This window comes from Chrysemys picta, chromosome 2, assembly GCF_011386835.1.
Source record: "Chrysemys picta bellii isolate R12L10 chromosome 2, ASM1138683v2, whole genome shotgun sequence".
In the NCBI taxonomy this organism is placed as follows: domain Eukaryota; kingdom Metazoa; phylum Chordata; order Testudines; family Emydidae; genus Chrysemys; species Chrysemys picta.
This window is the reverse complement of record NC_088792.1, coordinates 245,958,702-245,977,564: the sequence shown is the minus strand read 5'-3', so window position 1 is coordinate 245,977,564 and position 18,863 is coordinate 245,958,702. Positions and strand designations below refer to the sequence as shown.

General features: G+C 41.7%; 1 protein-coding gene across 4 annotated transcripts in view; it reads left to right on the top strand.

Moving 5' to 3' along the window:
- PIP4P2 (phosphatidylinositol-4,5-bisphosphate 4-phosphatase 2) overlaps window positions 1-18,660 on the top strand; it is a 66,428-nt gene extending 47,768 nt beyond the window's left edge. For all 4 annotated transcript variants that reach the window (XM_065585888.1, XM_042845140.2, XM_005291566.4 and 1 more), the window contains 2 exons: window positions 11,375-11,465; window positions 17,071-18,660. In XM_065585888.1, the coding sequence (XP_065441960.1) occupies window positions 11,375-11,436 (62 nt within the window). In that variant the 3' untranslated portion in view covers window positions 11,437-11,465; window positions 17,071-18,660. The remainder of the gene's footprint in view (window positions 1-11,374; window positions 11,466-17,070) is intronic.
- Window positions 18,661-18,863: the final 203 nt, after the last annotated feature.

Below are 18,863 nucleotides of genomic sequence, written 5' to 3'. Positions count from 1 at the left end.
AGAAACCTGCATATTATTACTACTTTCACACTCAGAAAAAGCGTGGTCTAGCACAGGGGTCTCCAATCTTTTTATGTCCAAGATCACTTTTTGAATTAAGGGCAACCCAGGATCTGCCCCGCCTTGCTCACTCTCCCCAACCCTCACTCACTTTAACCAGGCAGGGGGTTAGGGCTTGGGATGAGAGTGCGGGCTCTGGGCTGGGGCTGAGGGGTTTGCAGTGTGGGAGGGGGCTCCAAGCTGAGCCTGGGGGAGGGGGTTGGGGTACAGGAAGGGGTTAGGGGTGCAAGCTCTGGGAGGGAGTTTGGGTGCAGGAGGGGGCTCCGGGCTGGGGCAGAGTGTTGGGGTGCAGGAGCGGGTATGGGGTTCTGGCTCTGGGAGGGTGGATCAGGGCTGGGGCAGGGGGTTGGAGTGCAGGAGGGAGTTTGGGGTGCTGGCTCTGGGAGGGGGCTCAAGGTTGGGGGTTGTGGTATGGCCTCCTGCCGTGCGGCACTTACCTTGGGCATCTCCCAGTTGGCGGTGCAGCGAGGCTAAAGCAGGCTGCCTGCCGCAACCCCATGCCGCTCCCGGAAGGGGCCAACACGCCTCTGGCACTGCCCCTGCAGCTTCCATTGGCCACAGTTCCCCATTCCCAGCCAATGGGAGATGCGGGGGCAGTGCTTGCAGGCAGGAGTAGCACGCCGAGACCCCTGTCCCCCCCGCCCATGGTGCCGCGCTGGCTGCTTTTGGGAGCGACATGGTGAAGGGGCAGGCTGGGAGCTTGCCTTAGCAGCAGCCCCTCTACACCACCAGAGATCGCAATTGACTGGGAGAGTCTCTAGGATTGAGCAGTCAATCGCGATCGACCAGTTGGTAACCACTCATCTAGCATTTAAGGTACTAACCTGAGACCTGAGAGACCCAAGTTCAATTTCCTGCTGTCCCACAGATTTTCTTTTTGACCGTAGGCCGTCTTTTTTTTTTTTTTTTTTTTTTAAACAACCAAGCCAACTGTCTCGATTTTTCCTTGAGGTATAGTGTTAACCTTGCCTTTACTTTTGTTTTTAGCACAATTTCATTTTTTCAAAAATTCTTTAGGTGAGGCTTCCAGATTAAACATTCTTTCAAGAACAGCTAATGTGTCAAGAGCAGTTCTGTGGACTGTGAAAGAAGCATTAATAGATGGCTTGCTAGTGGTCAAATGTGTAACTTCAGCCCCTGGCACCTTGAGATAAGGTTAAAATTGCTTGTATCACAAGGCAGTGTATTAACTTGAGGAAGCTTTTTTTTGTACTCAGGAATTTCCAAAATTCCTTGTAGATAAATACAAGTGCAGTAAAGCAGCTTAAACCAATCCATTTGAAAGCTTCCCAGAAAGACTGTTTAAAGAATTCTAGTCACATGCTAAGCATGTGGGGCTTTGCTGGAGTTTTAATTAACTTCAGCCGGGAAGTTGCTGGTTTGTCCTGTGACAGTTTATTAACTGTTTAGCTTTTCTTTGGGAATTTATATAGGTATAGCAATATTCAAAGGAAGCCTCATTTTTCAGCTTCAGTCTTGAGCCACTTGAAATATCAGAAAATCAGTTCTAAAGTTTTACTCTTGTTCCTTTAGCGGGAAGCACTACCAGGTTTAGGAGGTGCTTAATTGAGAGTGCTATCATATATGCAAATCATCCCTAGTTAGGAGGGACAGTCCATATATTTTAATAAAATATTTACAGTTCTCCCTCTCTGGCCCTCCAAGTTGCTTTCTGTATTCACTGTCTTTTGAAGGAATTAAAAAGTGTGCCCCTATTTTTCTTACCGGATGTTCCTATTTATAGCTTTCAGTATTGACAAAGATACTCTATTGGATATCTACCTGGTGAACTTTTATCTCCCAACATTAACTTTTAGTTCAGTTTCAGTGTGCAGAGTAGTAAGACTTATGTGGAACCAAGTTGGAATGTGGCAGAAGGATACAGGCATTGCTCCCTCTTGGCTCTCCCGTGGCTGCTAGCTGCCTTAAAGGATGCCATGTCTTTTTCTCTACCAAACCCCAACACCACCATTATATAGCTATGTACATACATTGTATGCCTATAATATAGAGTATATGTTGTCAATCATGCCCCAGTTGCCGTGCTCTGCATCTTTTTCAGGGAGTTGTAGCTGAAATTGTGAGAGAGGTGCCACAATGTGCAGGCACAAAAATGGTTGGCAGGTGTATTGTGTGTGTGCTTTCCACTGATTTACCCAAACCAAACTGTTTAGTGTGGTCAGTGTTGCATATCATGGAATGGTGCTGAGGTCCTCTTGTACTAAAGCATGTCCAAGTGGTCTTTTTGGAGTGCATGACGACCGTGGGAAGTGCCAGATGGTCTCTGTCTCAGTTCTTATCAGTGGGCATACTCATGTTTTTGACCTGCATGATGGGACTGGAACTATAGGATATTAAGAAATAAGCTGTTGTCACAGATCATCTCCTCACTGAAACCAGGGCCTTTCCTTGCTCCTGTGAGGGTAGTAGATCTGGGCTGGAGTGTTGGATCTGGAATTCTGTGCTGAGAGACTGAGAGACCCAATAAAATACCAGAATGTTTTGGGGATATTGCTTCACAATCACTGGGATATCTTCTTAGTGGTCTAGTACAAATTTATAAGCGTGTGTGTGTGTGTGTGTGTGTGTGTGTGTGTTTGTTTTACAACCGAAACACCAGGACATCTGAAATATTGCTCCCTCCTCCACCATCCTCAGAAGTCACCATGGTACACAATGTCCAGCAACAGTGGTGGAAGGCTTAACTGAAGTCTGATCAGTTGCATGACAGAGAACTCTTAGATGTTTCTGGGGTGATTAAGGTGAAGAGACTTTTTGTTTCCCCTTAGCCATAGCATCTGTGAAATCTCGACTCTCAGGAATGTATCAAGTTATTGATGGTTTCTCCTGTCACAATTTAGTTGCAATTAAGTGTTTCCTACACAAGGGAACTGTCAGTCTCTTTCAAAGATAAGATTGATTAGATTTGGCTGAGCTGACTGGTTCATGAGAAGTGTAGGAATGGATTTGCAGAGATGTGGTATTTGCTGGTTTATTCTCCCAGTTTGGCTTACTGAGTGTGGTGTTTTTGGAAAGATGTTACTTTCTGAGATTGACTCTTGTCCTTCATATCTGCCTAAGGACAAAGGGGAGATTTGAGTCCCATTATTAATATTGCTTCCTTTTGAAGAGGACAAATATCCAACTCATTTAGACAAGTACTTGCTAAATCTTTGTTCAAGAAACTTTTTTTATAACATAAGAATGGCTATACTGGGTCAGACCAATGGTCCATCTAGCTCAATATCCTGCCTTCCGAGAGCGACCAATGTCAGATGCTACAAAGGGAATGAACAGAACAGGACAATCATCAAGTGATCCATCCCCTGTTGTCCAGTGCCAGCATCTGGCAATCAGAGGCTTAGGGACACCCAGAGCATGGGGTTGCACCATTGGCCATCCTGGCTAATAGTCATTAATGGACCTCTCCTCCAGGAATATATCTAATTCTTTTTTGAACCCTGTTATAGTCGTGGCCTTCACAACATCCTCTGGCAAAGAGTTCCACAGGTTGACTGCATTGTGTGAAGAAATACTTCCTTTTTGTTTGTTTTAAATCTGCTGCCTATTAATTTCATTTGGTGACTCCTAGTTCTTGTGTTATGAGAAGGAGTAAATAACACTTCCTTATTTACTTTCTCCACACCAGTCATGATTTTATGGACCTGTATCAAATCCCCCCTTAGTTGTGTCTTTTCCAAGTTGAAAAGTCCCAGTTTTTTAATCTCTCCTCATATGGAAGCTGTTCCATACTCCTACTTATTTTTGTTGCCCTTCTCTATACCTTTTCCATTTCTAATATCTTTTTTGAGATGGGGCAACCAGAACTGCATGCAATATTTAAGGTGTGAGCATACCACATATTTATATAGTGGCATTGTGATATTTTTTGTCTTTTTATCTATCCCTTTCCTAATGGTTCCTAACATTCATTTAGCTTTTTTTGACTGCAGCTGTACATTTGAGTGGATGTTTTCAGAGAATGATCCATAATGACTCCAAGATCTTTCTTGAGTGGTAAAAGCTAATTTAGATCCTATCATTTTGTATGCATAGTTGGGATTAGGTTTTCCAATATACGTTTAGTTGCATTTATCAGCATTTAATTTCATTTGCCATTTTGTTGCCCAGTCACCCAGTTTTGTGAGATCCCTTTGTAACTCTCCACAGTCTGCTTTGGACTTAACTATTTTGAGTTATTTTGTATCATTTGCAAACTTTGCCATCTCACTGTTTACCCCCTTTTCCATATTGTTTATGAATATGTTGAACAGCGCAGGTCTCAGTACAAATCCCTGGAAGACACTGCTATTTACCTCTCTGCATTCAGAAGACTGACCACTTATTCCTTCCCTTTGTTTCTTGTCTTCTAATCAGTTACTGATCCATGAGAAGACCTTCCCATGAGAAGACCTAGGGAGGTCTTCTCATGGATCAGTAACCCCATCCTTAGAAGTTTTTAAGGCCTGGCTGGACAAAGGCCTGGCTGGGATGATTTAGTTGGTGTTGGTCCTGCTTTGAGCAGTGGATTGGACTAGATGCCCTCCTGAGGTCTCTTCCAACCCTAATAGTCTATGATTCTATGATTTTCTTATTCCATGACTGCTTAGTTTGCTTAAGAGCCTTTGGTGAGGGAGCCTTTCCTAGTCAAAGGCTTTCTGAAAGTCCAAGGACACTGTATCCATTGGATCACCCTTATCCACATGTTTGTTTGACCCCCCTCAGAGAATTCTGATAGATTGGTGAGGCATGATTTCCCTTTACAAAAGCTGTGTTGACTCTTCTCCAACAGTGTTTGTCTATGTGTCTGATAATGGACAAAATCTATAGTAAAGAACAGAATTATCAGCTGCCCACTTACCAGCCTCTCTCCAGCATCTCTTTTTAATAAGAAACCACCACCAGGAAAGTGGTGGTAGTGTCAGCTACAGTTTATTCTTGGATACCCTATTGGTCTGGTTTCAGGCTGGGGTACTGTCCAGAATCAGTATTATTACTAGTGTTTGATGTCCCTCTGGTAATGGACCAGGGTAATAGCTGTATATTGACTTTGGTAGATCTCTCAACAGTTTGTGATACTTTTAACCAGAAAGTATTGTTGGCTATTTCCAGGATCGAGTGAAGATGGATGGAGGGGTTCTGTATTTGGGTTTAGTTTGGGGGTTTTGTTTGTTTGGTTCATGTTCACCCTTATTGTTAAAAACATGGCTGCTAAGATGGGAGCAATACAGTGCTACTGGATAACCTTTTCATTTTTTGTCCAGATGCCTAGATGACATGGTGCTAACTATAAATCACTTAAACTTAAATATAAAGTGTGTAAAGTTTGAACAAATGACTCTTTTTGTTACTAATCAGAATTGGTCTGTGTCTTGGCTAGGGGAATCTCAGAAGTAAAATTTCAAATTTCAGCAGCCCCGAGCTGATACTTTTAGGGTCTTGCGTATGGTCTCTAAGTTACTCATAGGTAATAATAGCAGACCTCCAAAGGTTGTTTTGGATAATACACCAGAAAGTTCAGGTGCTATCCAAATTTTTGAGGTCTCCATCCTACACTGATGGAAAGAGGTTTTCTACCTTAAATAAAACTGTAGCACTGTCTTGCTTCCGTCTATGGTGGCTGACAGTTTTGCTTGATTGTTCTGTGCCTCTCACCTCAGGACTTGCCATACTGGAATTGAACAGCCAGCCCAGCAGAGGAACTGGGAGATCTGTTGAGTCTATAACCAGAATAACTTTAAAAGTGTGTGTGTGTGTGTGTGTGTGTGTGTGTGTGTGTGTGTGTGTGTGTTTATGGGGGGAGAGTGTGGTGGTGGTGAATAGCATTAACCATGTGGTGTTGAGGGAGCAGAAAAATACTTTACTTTAAAATATTCAGACAAAAGATTCCGTTTTAGGCAAGGTATACTTTTAGCATTAGTTCTCCCATCCCTACTACTAGTGCCATCTCCCAAAATAAAACTAACCAAGGCATCAAGGGGCAGAGAGCTGAGTTAGACAGCTCATTAGCAACAGGCTGCTTAATCTAATCTTGCCTAGCTTCTTCCCCAGCCTGTAATATGGTGTATTAAAAGTGGATTGCTGAAGTAGGGTTTTAGTCAAACTTGTTTAGGGCATGGCTACGCTTGCAGATGTAGAGCGCTTTGAGTTAAACCAGCCTTTGGAGAGCACAGTAGGGAAAACACTGCAATCTGTCCACACTGACAGCTTCAAGCGCGCTGGCGTGGCCACATATGTGGCACTTGCAGTGGCACTGGAAGTGGTGCATTATGGGCAGCTATCCCAGCATGCAAGTGACTGCAATGTGCTTTTAAAATGGAAGGGGTGGGGTGGAGTGTGACAGGGAATGTGTTGTGTGTATGTGGGGAGAGAGAGTGGGTTTTTGAGGGCATGAGAGCATGTCAGCATGCTGTCTTATAAGTTCAGACAGCAGCAGACCTCCTCCTCCGCCCCGCCTCACTCTCTCTCTCACACTCCGCATTCCTACAGGAGTTCCAAACAATGACAAGACTGGCCACTTGACTTAAGGGGAGTATGGGACGTTTCCGGAGGCCGATCAGAGTGCAGTAACGCAACACCTCGTTCACACTGACGCCCGGGCGTTGTAGCCAAGACGCAGCAAATGTTACTCCGCTCGCCGAGGTGGAGTGCCAGCAGCGCTGTAGTCGCGGAGTCAGAGCGCGCTACATGCCTTGCCAGTGTGGACAGGTAGTGAGCTAGTGCGCCTGGGGCTCCTTTATTGCGCTGTAACTCGCAAGTGTAGCCAAGCCCTTATTTTGGCAGGTCTGAAGACAAGGTTCCTGCCCCCAGATTTTTTAATCCAGATGACGACTAATAGCCCAAGGATTTGTTTGCTTTGCTTGTTGACAATGATTTGTACAGTATCAGAGGGGTAGCAGTGTTAGTCTGAATCTGTAAAAAGCAACAGAGGGTCCTGTGGCACCTTTAAGACTAACAGAAGTATTGGAGCATAAGCTTTCATGGGTGAATGCCCACTCTTGCGTCTGATGAAGTGGGCATTCACCCACGAAAGCTTATGCTCCAATACTTCTGTTAGTCTTAAAGGTGCCACAGGACCCTCTGTTGCTTTTTAATGATTTGTACAGTTAGTTTAATTTTCAGATGCATCACAAGAACGTAGGAATGAAAAATTAACTGTACAAATCATTGTCAACAAGCAAAGCAAACAAATCCTTGGGCTATTAGTCGTCATCTGGGCCGGGTGGCATGGCTGCAGTGTGCTCCAGTGGGCCGGGCGGTGCAGCCACAGCCTGCTCTGGGTGGCGGGGCCGAGCGGCACGGCTGCAGACTGCCAGCCCCGGAGCTGCAGCTGCTTCAGAGGCTGAAGCGGAGAGACTCTGGCCCCGCCTCTTCCCTTCTGGCTCTGCTGGCTGTGCTGCCTCTCCTTGCTCCCTCTGTTGGGAGGAGGGGCTGTCTCCCACCTCTCCCTCTCAATACCCCTTCATAAGCCGACCCCCTTCTCTGGTGCTTCCCTTTTTTACTAAAAAAATTCTGCTTATGAACGAGTATATATGGTAAGTGTGTGTTCTTTTTGGTTTTTTTCCCCCCCATGCACTCAAAAAGAGACACTTACCTTGGTGTACCTCAAAACTGAATAAAGACCTTATTTCACCTTCTAAATTTAGGTGATATAATTTTAAACTCTGAATTTACCATGCCTCTGCTGAGCTAATTAATGTACCATTGAGGGTAGGAAGTGTTCTCATAAGAACGGCCGTACTGGGTCAGACCAAAGGTCCATCTAGCCCAGTATCCTGTCTTCTGACAGTGGCCAATGCCAGGTGCCCCAGGGGGAATGAACAGAACAGGTAATCATCAAGTGAACCTTTCACCATCATTCATTCCCAGCTTCTGGCACACGGAGGTTAGGGACACCATCCCTGCCCATCCTGGCCAATAGCCATTGACTTATCTAGTTCTTTTTCTTTTCTTTGTTTTTTTCTATTTCTGTCCAGTGGTTCGGGTTGGGGTCTTGGGGTTGGGACTGCTGAGCTTTACTCCTACTTCTGCCTTTGACTCACTGTGTAACTGCACAAGATACTTAACCACCATCTGAGGCAGAGAAATTATTTTGCTGTGTAGTCTTAAATAGTACCATAGGTATACCTGGTATGTTACAGACAAGTCCAAAATGCCAGTTCCTGCCCTGAGGAGCTTCCAATCCTAATTTAAATTTGACAATTAAAAAAAAAAAAGGCTGGGGGAAGGGAGTACAGGGAAGTGAAGTCTAGGACAGTGAAATATTCTGAGAGATTCTTACACATTTTCTGTCAGTTCTGCTTATTGGTTAGTGTTTACAAATATTTAAATTTGGGGGATGGTGTCCGAAATAAGAACTGAAATGCTGTTTACCACAAATAGATATGTCTTATCTTAGAGAGATGGTACATGAGGATTTATATAATGGTTTTCAAAGTATTTCAAGATCTTCTGATTTTAAAAGTGCAGTGGAAGTGCTAAGTATTGTTGCAACATTAGTGCTACACTTGGTGGTAATAGTCAGTCCAAGTTCTAGATATATACCCTACAAGCAACAATAAAATTAATCTTAGGACTGGAAAGGATCTTGAGAGGTCTTTTTGTGCAGTCCACTGCACTCAAGGCAGGACTAAGTATTCTCTAGATCATCCCTGACAGGTGTTTGTCTAACCTGCTCTTAAAAACCACCAATGATGGAGATTCCACAACCTCCCTAGGCAATTTATTTCAGGGTTTAACTACCCTGACAGGAATTTTTTCCTAATGTCCAAGCTAAACCTACTTTGCTGCAATTTAAGCCCATTGTTTCTTGTCCTATCATCAGAGGTTAACAAGAACAATTTTTCTCCCACTTCCTTGTAACAACCTTGTATGTACTTGAAAATTATCATGTCCCCCCCTTAGTCTTCTCTTCTTAAACAAACCCAATTTTTTCAATCTCCCCTTATAGGTCCTGTTTTTTAGACCTTTATTCATTTTTTGTTGCTCTTCTCTGGATTTTCTCCCATTTGTCCACATCTTTCCTGAAATGTGGTGCCCAGAACTGGACACAACACACCAGTTGAGGCCTAATTAGTGCGGAGTAGAGCGAAAGAATTACTTCTCATGTCTTGCTTACAGCACTCCTGCTAATACATCCCAGAATGATGTTTGTTTTTTTGGCAACATCCTTCCACTGTTGACTCATAGTTAGCTTGTGATCCACTATGACCCCCTCCCCCAGCCCCCGATCCCTTTCCGCAGTATCCCTTCCTAGGCAGTCATTTCCCATGTTGTATTTGTGCAACTAATTGTTCCTTCCTAAGTGCTTTGCATTTGTCCTTATTATATTTCATCTTATTTACTTCAGACCATTTCTCCAGTTTGTCCAGGTCATTTTGAATTTTACTCCTATCCTCCAAAGCACTTGCAACTCCTCCCAGCTTGGTGTCATCCACAAATTTAAGTGCACTCTCTATGCCATTATCTAAATCATTGATGAAGATATTGAACAGAACTGGACCCAGGGCCGATCCCTGCAGTACCCCACTTGATATGCCCATTCTCTTTCCACAGTGGGCACTCATAGTTTCCAGTGGAAGTTGAGCCTGCAAAATAAAGTCTTGATTCTGTAATCTGATCCATACAGGGGGAAAGCTATACCTGTGTAGAGCCGCACTATTAATGTCTTAATGGAAAGTAAACAATAAAAACCTCCACCCTGCTCCCCAAATCCACTGTCACCTTATCTGGAAAATCGTGGAGCCCATGTTAGTGCACCTGCAATTTTAATTTTGTTGTCCAGTAAATTGTTCAGTTAAAGCAAAACTGCCTTTTCCCCCAACATGGACGCTACAGTGGGCTCAGCTGTGTTGTTAAAATTTGGTGCTTCCAACAATTGGTTTAGTCAGAGAGCTCAGTGAAGACTTGTATTGCTTTGTTGAATCTGTAGATGAAGAATTGATCATATTTATAACATGCAAGCAGAATAAAGTCCAGACCAGTCATATATCTACGTGGTGCTTTAATAAGGCTAGGTTCACAAAGTTGAACACAGGTATGAACCAAGTCAGCTGGGAGAGAATTTAGTCACAGAAATGTGAATGATAATCGGGAATCATTTCAGAACAACTTACCAGATGCCCAAAAAGCCACAATCCCACAACTGAGGAAGAAGGCTGGTTTAGAGGGGAAGTGAAGGTGCGCGCACACACAGGGAAGAAAGGGGACGTTGATAGTAAAGAATATAAACCAGAAGATAAGAATTGTAGAAAATTGACAAAGGAAGCCAAGGAACAAAAGGAAGAATCTATTACCATCAGAGTTAAGGACAATAAGAAGGTTTTCAAATATATTAGGAACAAAAAGAATTCTGACAATGGTATTGGTCCATCAGTAGATGGAAGTGGAGAATGATCAATAATGATGCAGAAAAGGCAGAAGTGTTCAATAAATATTTCTGTTCTGTATTTGGGGGAAAAACAAATGATGCAGTCTCATTATATGATAACATTCTTTCTGTTTCGCTACTATCCCAGGAGGATGTTAAATAGAAGCTAGGGGGGAGGGATAGCTCAGTGGTTTGAGCATTGGCCTACTAAACCCAGGGTTGTGAGTTCAATCCTTGAGGGGGCCACTTAGGGATCTGGGGCAAAAATCAGTACTTGGTCCTGCTAGTGAAGGCAGGGGGCTGGACTTGATGACCTCTCAAGGTCTCTTTCAGTTCTAGGAGATAGGATATCTCCATTAATTTATTTATTTTATTTATTATTTATTTATTTAAGCTACTAAAGTCAGACACTTTTAAATCAGCAGGTCCAGATAACTTGCATCCATAAGTTTTAAAAATATTGGCTGAGGAGCTCGCTGGACCAATAAAGTTGATATATAATATATATATTTTTTAAATAAACCTTCGAGCACTGCTGAAGTTCCAGAAGACTGGAAGAAAGCTAATGTTGTGCCAGTTTTTAAAAAGGGTAAATGGGGTGACTGGGTAATTATAGACATGTCAGCCTATCATTGATTCCAGGCAAGATAATGGAGCAGCTGATATGGGACTTGATTAATAATGAACTAAAGGAGGGTAATGTAATTAATTCAAATCACCATGGGTTTATGAAAAATAGATTCTGTCAAACTAACTTGGTATCTTTTTGATGGGATTACAAGTTTGGTTGATAAAGGTAATATACTTAGATTTCTGTAAGATGTTTGACTTGGTACCATACAACATTTTGATTAAAAATCTAAAGTGATATAACATTAACATGGCATATATTAAATGGTTTAAAATTTTTGTGTGGATCTAATCTAACAAACGTTTCATTTACAGTTCCTCTGTCGGAAGTGCACTCCCGCGAAGACGCTGCTGTGCATACATTACCATTGGAATGATATGCATCTTCATTGGAGTTGGATTAACTGTGAGTAATGCACTTAATATTAATTTCCAGTGGGTCTCTCCCTTTTCCAGCATTTAAGTAGAATCTCTTCAGTTTCTGCCTTCAGTATTGCCTGTCACCATCCCACTAATCATGTATTTATGCTCTGGCATGCAACTTTAAAAGGCTGGTGGGCTCTTTTAAGGTTGTGTTTAGAGCTGGCTGGGACACTGTATTTCAGTTCCATGAGAAACTTTGAGGTTTTGGGAAAAAAATTATTCCTGATTTGGGATGAAAAGCCAAAACCTCGACATTTTTTGCAGAACTGAAATTTCACAATGCTTAGTTTCGGAAACCCGGAAGCATTCCCTCAACAGGAAGATTTTAGTATTTTTGAAACAAGAAATGCTCCTTGGCCTCCTGCCAGGTGAGGAGCTTGGAAGCCCAAGCTCCCCAGCAGCCTGCCACATAGGCAGGAAATTAGGCCTCTTAGGTCTGGTTTCCATCAGCCGTTTAATTGAAATTGAACCACTCCAATAGAATGTTTCAATTTCGCAAATCAGCATTTTCCAATAGAAAATTTGTGACCAGCTCTAGTCGTGATATTGATCTAGCTTCAAGAGACTGCCAGGAAGCCATGTAGACTAAACCTTCCTGTCCCTGAGGAACGAGAGTAAAATATATATGGTCTCTAGAAAGCTTTTGATAGAGAACTATGCACAACACCAGCTTTAAGGCCACTGAGTAAGTGTGACATACCAGCATACAATCCAGACTAATGAGCAGTTATGTCACTCCTGCCCTGCAACCTTGGATGCCTTGCTGAAATAGCTCTCACCTGGGTCACTCAAACATGCAAGCCACACCCTGAGTGTCTGTATGTACCTGCAGCCTGCCAGCCACATTTGGGTTACACGGTGGTTCTCATCAGCAGTGGCTGTACTGCAGGGTGACCCCAACACATCCCCAGTCTTAGATTTTTCTCCAAGAAACGTATGTCCTGTACTGCCCAGCCCTCTCCTGGACAGTACAAATTATATTAAGTCAGTTATTCCTTTAAGAGATCAATACGCACACAACTTGTCACCCCAAATATTTACCCAGACACTTCAATTTTAACACACTGGATTAGATAAAACAGTAAAGTTTAGTGACTACAAAGAGAGAGATTTTAAGTGAATACAAGTAATGAGGCATAAAAGTCAGAAAGAAAAAATAAAGGTAAAATAAAGGAAAATAAAGATAAAATGTTTATTAATACCTAACTTAACAAACTATATCAGATTCAAGAAAGTTTCTGACCACATGCTTTCAGCAGTCTTACTGACCAAACCCCTGAAGGTCAGGTCTTGTCCCCCAGAGTCCTTTGTCACTTCAGGTTCAGTGAATATAATGGTCAGGGAAAAGGGTACCTTAGGGCATTTGTCCCTTCTTTTTATTGTTTCAGTCCTTCTCTTGAAAAACATTTCCAGCTGGACACTAGGAGACAAAGAGTCTATGGAGAAGGATGTTCCCTGCTGGCTTTTTATCACCCTTTTGAGCTTTCTTTGTTTCCCTTCCTGCATGATGACTCCGTTTACTGCTTAAGTGCAAATTAAGCAGAGCACACCTTTCTTTGTTTAGGACAGACTTGTTTGCCACCCTCTGTTTGGGCAGGGCTGTGGGGTTTGGATCATGTTTTAATAACACTATACAGGCAAATCTTATAACTTTACATACAATGTTGCCACACATCAGGACCATACTGACCAGCAAATTATGAGTTTTCAAATGGTAAAGACGTGCCTTCTACAAAAATGATTTCAATAGTGTTTAGGGTGTGAACACAGGGTGTATACATTCTGTCACAGTAAGATAGAAGATATAATTTGCAAAAGTTGCCTATGTAACTTGAGAGCTAAATAGTTAAGCAACACAATGACTGACCAATACAATGCAGACAAGCACAAAGTAATACTTTATTGTAAGAAATAATTTTACCTACTTTAAAGAAATTGTTGGATTTTGTTTTAACTGTAACAATTCATAAAAAAGATCAGTGAACACATCTGGTCAGTGTGCTGTAGTGGTAAAAAAATCAAACAATCTGTTAGGCTATATTAGGAAAGGGACATAGTTTAATGCTGCATATATTAATATACCATTATATACATTGATGGTACTCACTTACCTTGTCTGCTGTTTCTTTCTAGTCACCCCTCTTAAAATGAATATAGGAGAGATGAGAAGAGCAGCAAAAATTCTTAGAGACATGGAAAGATTTGCACATACAGAGAGATTTAAAACATCAGAAGTGTTTACAGGTAGATGTGTAAGGGGGCCAGATAGAGAGATGTAAAATAACGAAAGGTGTGGAGACGGTAATCTTGATGTTCTTACTTAGCCTTTCCAATAAAAGTAGAACAGTGCATCATGCAGTGAAATTAAAAGGCAACAGCCCAAATTCTTGAGCTGTTACCACTCAAGAAAGAGATCTTGGAGTCTCTGAAAACATCCACTCACTGTGCAGCAGCAGTCAAAAAAGTGAACATAATGTTGGGAATCATTAAGAAAGGGATAGAGCCTCTGGTGAGGGACCTTGTCAAAGGCTTTCTGAAAATCAAAGTACAGTATGTCCACTGGATCACCCTTGTCCACATGCTTGTTGACCCCCTCAAAGAATTCTAGTAGATTGGTGAGGCATGATTTTCCTTTACAAAAAACATATTGACTCTTCGCCAACAAATCATGTTAATCTATATGTCTGATAATTCTGTTCTTTACTATAGTTTCAACCAGTTTGCCCGGTAGTGAAGTTAGGTTTACCAGCCTATAATTGGCGGGATCACCTCTGAAGCCTTTTAAAAAAATTGGTGCCACCTTAGCCATCTTCCTATCTGGTACAGAAGCGATTTAAATGGTAGGGTACATACCACAGTTAGCAGTTCTGCAATTTCACATTTGATTTCCTTCAGAACTCTTGCGTGAATACCATCTGGTATTTGGTGACTTATTGCTGTTTCATTTATCAATTTCTTCCAAAACCTCCTCTAATGACACCTCAGTCTGGGACACATCCTCAGATTTGTCCCCTAAAAAGAATGGTTAAAGTTTGCTAATCTCCCTCAGATCCTCAGCTGTGAAGACCGATGCAAAGAATTCATTTAGTTTCTCCACAATGGCCTTATCGTCCTTGAGTGCTCCTTTAGCATCTCAATTGTCCAACCTGATTTTGATTCCTTCTCTTACTTCCACAAATTTACATTTTGTCATTTATAATCCTGTGATTCTCAGACCAGAATTATTTTAGGAATCTAGATGCAAATCAGGGAAGGAAATATAGAAAAGTGTTTTTACACTTGTTGTGATGTTCCCAACATTTTCCTCTAGTGGTTTGACCCAGCAAATTTTGTTTTGATTCTGTGGCCTCACTGATGAATTGTGCTTTTGGCTATTTAAGAGTCAATAGTTGGTGCTAACTAATAGTTATTCCAAGTCCCATGAGCTAGGTTAACTCTTGAGTTATTCCATGACTAGGTCTGTTATAGCACAGAGCCTGGCCATATCCCTCCGCCTTGGCTAGCACATTATTGACATTCGCTTTTATTGTCAGATGTTTATGCCTTTGTAGGGTCTCCTTATCCAAGTTCCTTAATTTAATGTTTATGATTTCTACTTCCTTCAAGTTCAGATGCAGCACAGGTGACCTGCCACCTTTTTGGATCCTCTCTTTTGGATTTTGAGTCTGCAAAGGCTTCTCCAAACAATCATTCTTGTATTTCCTGTGCAGCAGTGTCCTGCTAGCCTCTGCAGTCAGCTCAGCAGTCTCACTCTGCTAGCCTTGTTGGCTCCTGCCACTGAGAAAGGCAGCAGAAGGGCTGGTGCAGTTTGACTAGCAGCACAACATAGTTCCATCCTGCTCTCCCTGTCAATGGTGGAAAGGGAGGGGAAGAATTCTGAGTCCAGGGATGGATTTTTTTTTTAATCTAGAGAGTTGCATAGGGGGGATTCTTACCCTGAAAGTGTCATGTCAGAGAGGGCTCAGAGGGGGGGATGTGGTGCTGAGCCTTGGAGAGGTTAAGTAGGAAGAGGAACAATTTTCAGCTTGAGGGCATCCGGCTGGGACGGGAAGGCTTCTGAGTAATAGGAGGATTGAAGAGAGTTAAGAGAGATTGAGTCAGGAGGGAGATGGGAAGTTTGAGAGCAAGAGAAAATGGGGCTGGTATGTGGCTGGGAAGGATGGAAGGGTAACAGCTAGATGTTGGGGGAGTTAGTAGTATGAGACAACAATATGGTCACAGAGAGATACTGTCTCCTCCCCTGCTGCTGTCTTCTATAAATCTTCCAGGTTTTCATCCTGATATGGGGATAGTGCTTTTTCTTCCCATTTCCTTACCAAATTCCCTTTTCTCTCACTCTGATGCTTTCCTGTGATACCCCAATTGCAGTGTTCCAGTTTTCTTCTTGAAAATCTGACCCACCTGCTGGGATGAAGGGATATAGATTTATACTGTAGCCCCACCCCTTACTGTGGGAGCCAACCTCTATTACTTTTCAGTTAGAAAATCTCCCGTTAAGTGTTGGCCCAAATCTTGGCTTCTCAGAGTGAAACATTCCATTTGTAAACCAGACCAGAAATCATAATCCAAACTCCCCTTTCCATCTGAGATCCAGGGCCGTAAAAGGTTTCTCTCTATCTGCCATTTCAGCCCCAACATGGGGAGGATTTCTTCTGTTATCTCCCATTTACAAGTCATCCTCTCTGGAACATGGGTTCTGTTTCAAGTGTCCTGTAGCTATATATCAAATTCCTGAAGCTTCTCTCCCCTTCCTGGATACTTACTTATGATTACCCTAACAATCTGAAACCTGTACCTCAATCCACACATGACTGGGGAAAAAAACAACCTTATCCTCTCCCCAACCACCTATTTACCCTCCAATCTCAAGAGCTGAACACAAACATCTGGCACGCTACAGTTCATATTGTCACCAATGAAATGGTAAAACTTCTCCCATGTTTTGCCAATAGAGGTTGGTGCTGCTATATAGTATCTCTTTAAATATCTTCCAGTCTTCTAGGGGTGAAGGCTGAGGAGAGCCCCTTAGCAACCAAACTGCTGCATTTCCATTACATGGTGGGGAAGAGAGGTTTGGGAATGGGGTTGGGAACATAGTCTACATCCTTGTACCCATGTCCCCAGCCTGCAGAACAGTAATGGAACCTCTGTAGTCAATACTGCAGCCTTAGAATGACAGCAACCCCACAGCTACATACTGCGGTGCAAGGAGCCCCCTGCACAGGAGTTGAATTTTGTCTTTATGAGCTTACTGACACCCTTAACTTGCACAGTATAACTGCCCTGCTTCTATAATGGGCCTTTTGTATCCTCAGATGAGTAGTGGAGGACTGGCCTGTAGTGGAGGGAGTGAAAGTAAGACACTATATATGGAGTTTACAGGCAATTTCTTTGAGTTTTGGTATGATTTTAAATATTGGCATCGTTGACTTGAAATAAAAAAATATACCTTCATGGAACTAAGTAAAAGGTACTGTGACCCTTGACAGTGCCTATTAAGTTTAATATGTTTCTCTAAAAACACTTTTTTTCCCTCTCAAATTGCTTAGACTGTTGTGTTGCTGACATTTGTTTTTCTTTTTTTTTAGGTTGGTACGCAAGATTTTGCCAGGCGTTTCCATGCAACATATGTTTCTTGGGCCATTGCTTATCTCTTAGGCTTGATCTGCCTTATTCGAGCCTGTTACTGGGGAGCCATAAAAGTTAGTTATCCAGAGCACAGTTTTGCATAGACTTATAATGGTAGATTACAGCAGGTGAAAAAGTCTAGTGATTCTGGATTCTACATGTTGGACATTTTTAAAAATTTTCCTTTAAGGATTCCATTCTGTTACAAGCAGTTTTAAGACTGGGGATCTTTTAAGAACAAATGTTCATTGCACTACATTATATGCAAATAGTTTGTTTTGCTGCTAGATTCCCAAGCTCTGAATACTAAAGCTTTGTTTACATGTTCATGCACCTGTCTTAAAGGTATTGTTGAATTTAATTCCAACAAACAGTATTAAATTTTACGTTTCCTTTTTATTATGTTAAGATCAGTCTGTGCTATTGTTTGGGTGGTCAGTAAGTACTCAAAGCAACAGGTGTTTATAAGTGTTTCTACAATAGCTTCATATTTGTACTTACGTTTTCATTAAAACTGTATTGAAGTGGCTTGCTTTAAAATCTAAGCAATAAGCAATTTGCTTTAACTGCTTACTGTAACTTTTACCTAAGATCATAGTGACCTTATTCAGGAAGTGAAATTTACGAATGTACTTTTGAAGACTGACACTGTTGCTAGAGAGACAACATTTGTAAACACTGTATGCTTTCAGGTTTTCAGGTAGAGAGATGCAATATTTTGGTAATCCAGTTAGAAACAGAAATGTCAGTTTATCCAATGTTGGAATTCAACTTGGATAAATGTTGGTTTTTTTGTTTTGTTTTCAAGGATCCTGGGACTTGTTAATGTTTCTTTTTTTACAGGCAAATCCTAAAAGCCATGATTGGATTTATGGAACTTTGCTCTGGTTGTTTGTGTGAGTTCCTTTACAGGGTCGAAGGGAAGTGTTTCATATGACTTGTTTTATAATACTTAGATGTAATTTAGCTGAAAATAGGGTGATGATGGGTTACCTCTTACTTTCATCTGATCATCATCAAACTTTTCCTGTTGGGAGAATTTTGTATTGGTCACTGCAAAAGGAAGTACTTCTGTAATATGAAAATGAGTAAATTGTTACTCTGATCATTCCTTCAAAATACAGCTGGTCAATTTGACATTGGCAATTCATTCAAGAGAATACGGAAACTGAAACCAGTTTAATTTTCTAATGATGTATTCACAAAGGATTAAGGGACCAGTTCTTGCACTGCCCATCTTTACAGTTTTAAACTAGTTTTTTGCTAAATTTAGAAGGAATGTCCTGAGCTCTTTAGAAGACAGTAGTCTGTAGATAATGGGGTTGGGGTAAATTTAATGTGGATGTTCCAGGGATATGTATATTATTTTAAATTATCTATGTTCCTGTTAGGACAAAGTGACATTCAGATGAGGATTTGGAGCACAATAAATGTATTCTTCAAATTGTAAATGACATGTCTTTGTATGATGACAAATGTACAAAAGCAGTAGCTCAGGATTACAATGTACCTTTTAAAATAAACTAATAAAGATTATTATTCAAAGTTAATACCCTTTCCTTCTATGTAAAGGATGCATATGCTCCTAATTAGAAGAGTTTGACCAAATGGCATGGGAGCAGTGCAGATGTCTTTTTACAGGAAGCATGTGGTCAATCCATTACCTGTGAGTGCTATTCTCAAGAACAGAGGATCAGGCCTCTAAAATAATTGGTACAAGCAAGCTAGTAAGCCATTCTTGTGAAAGGAAGCG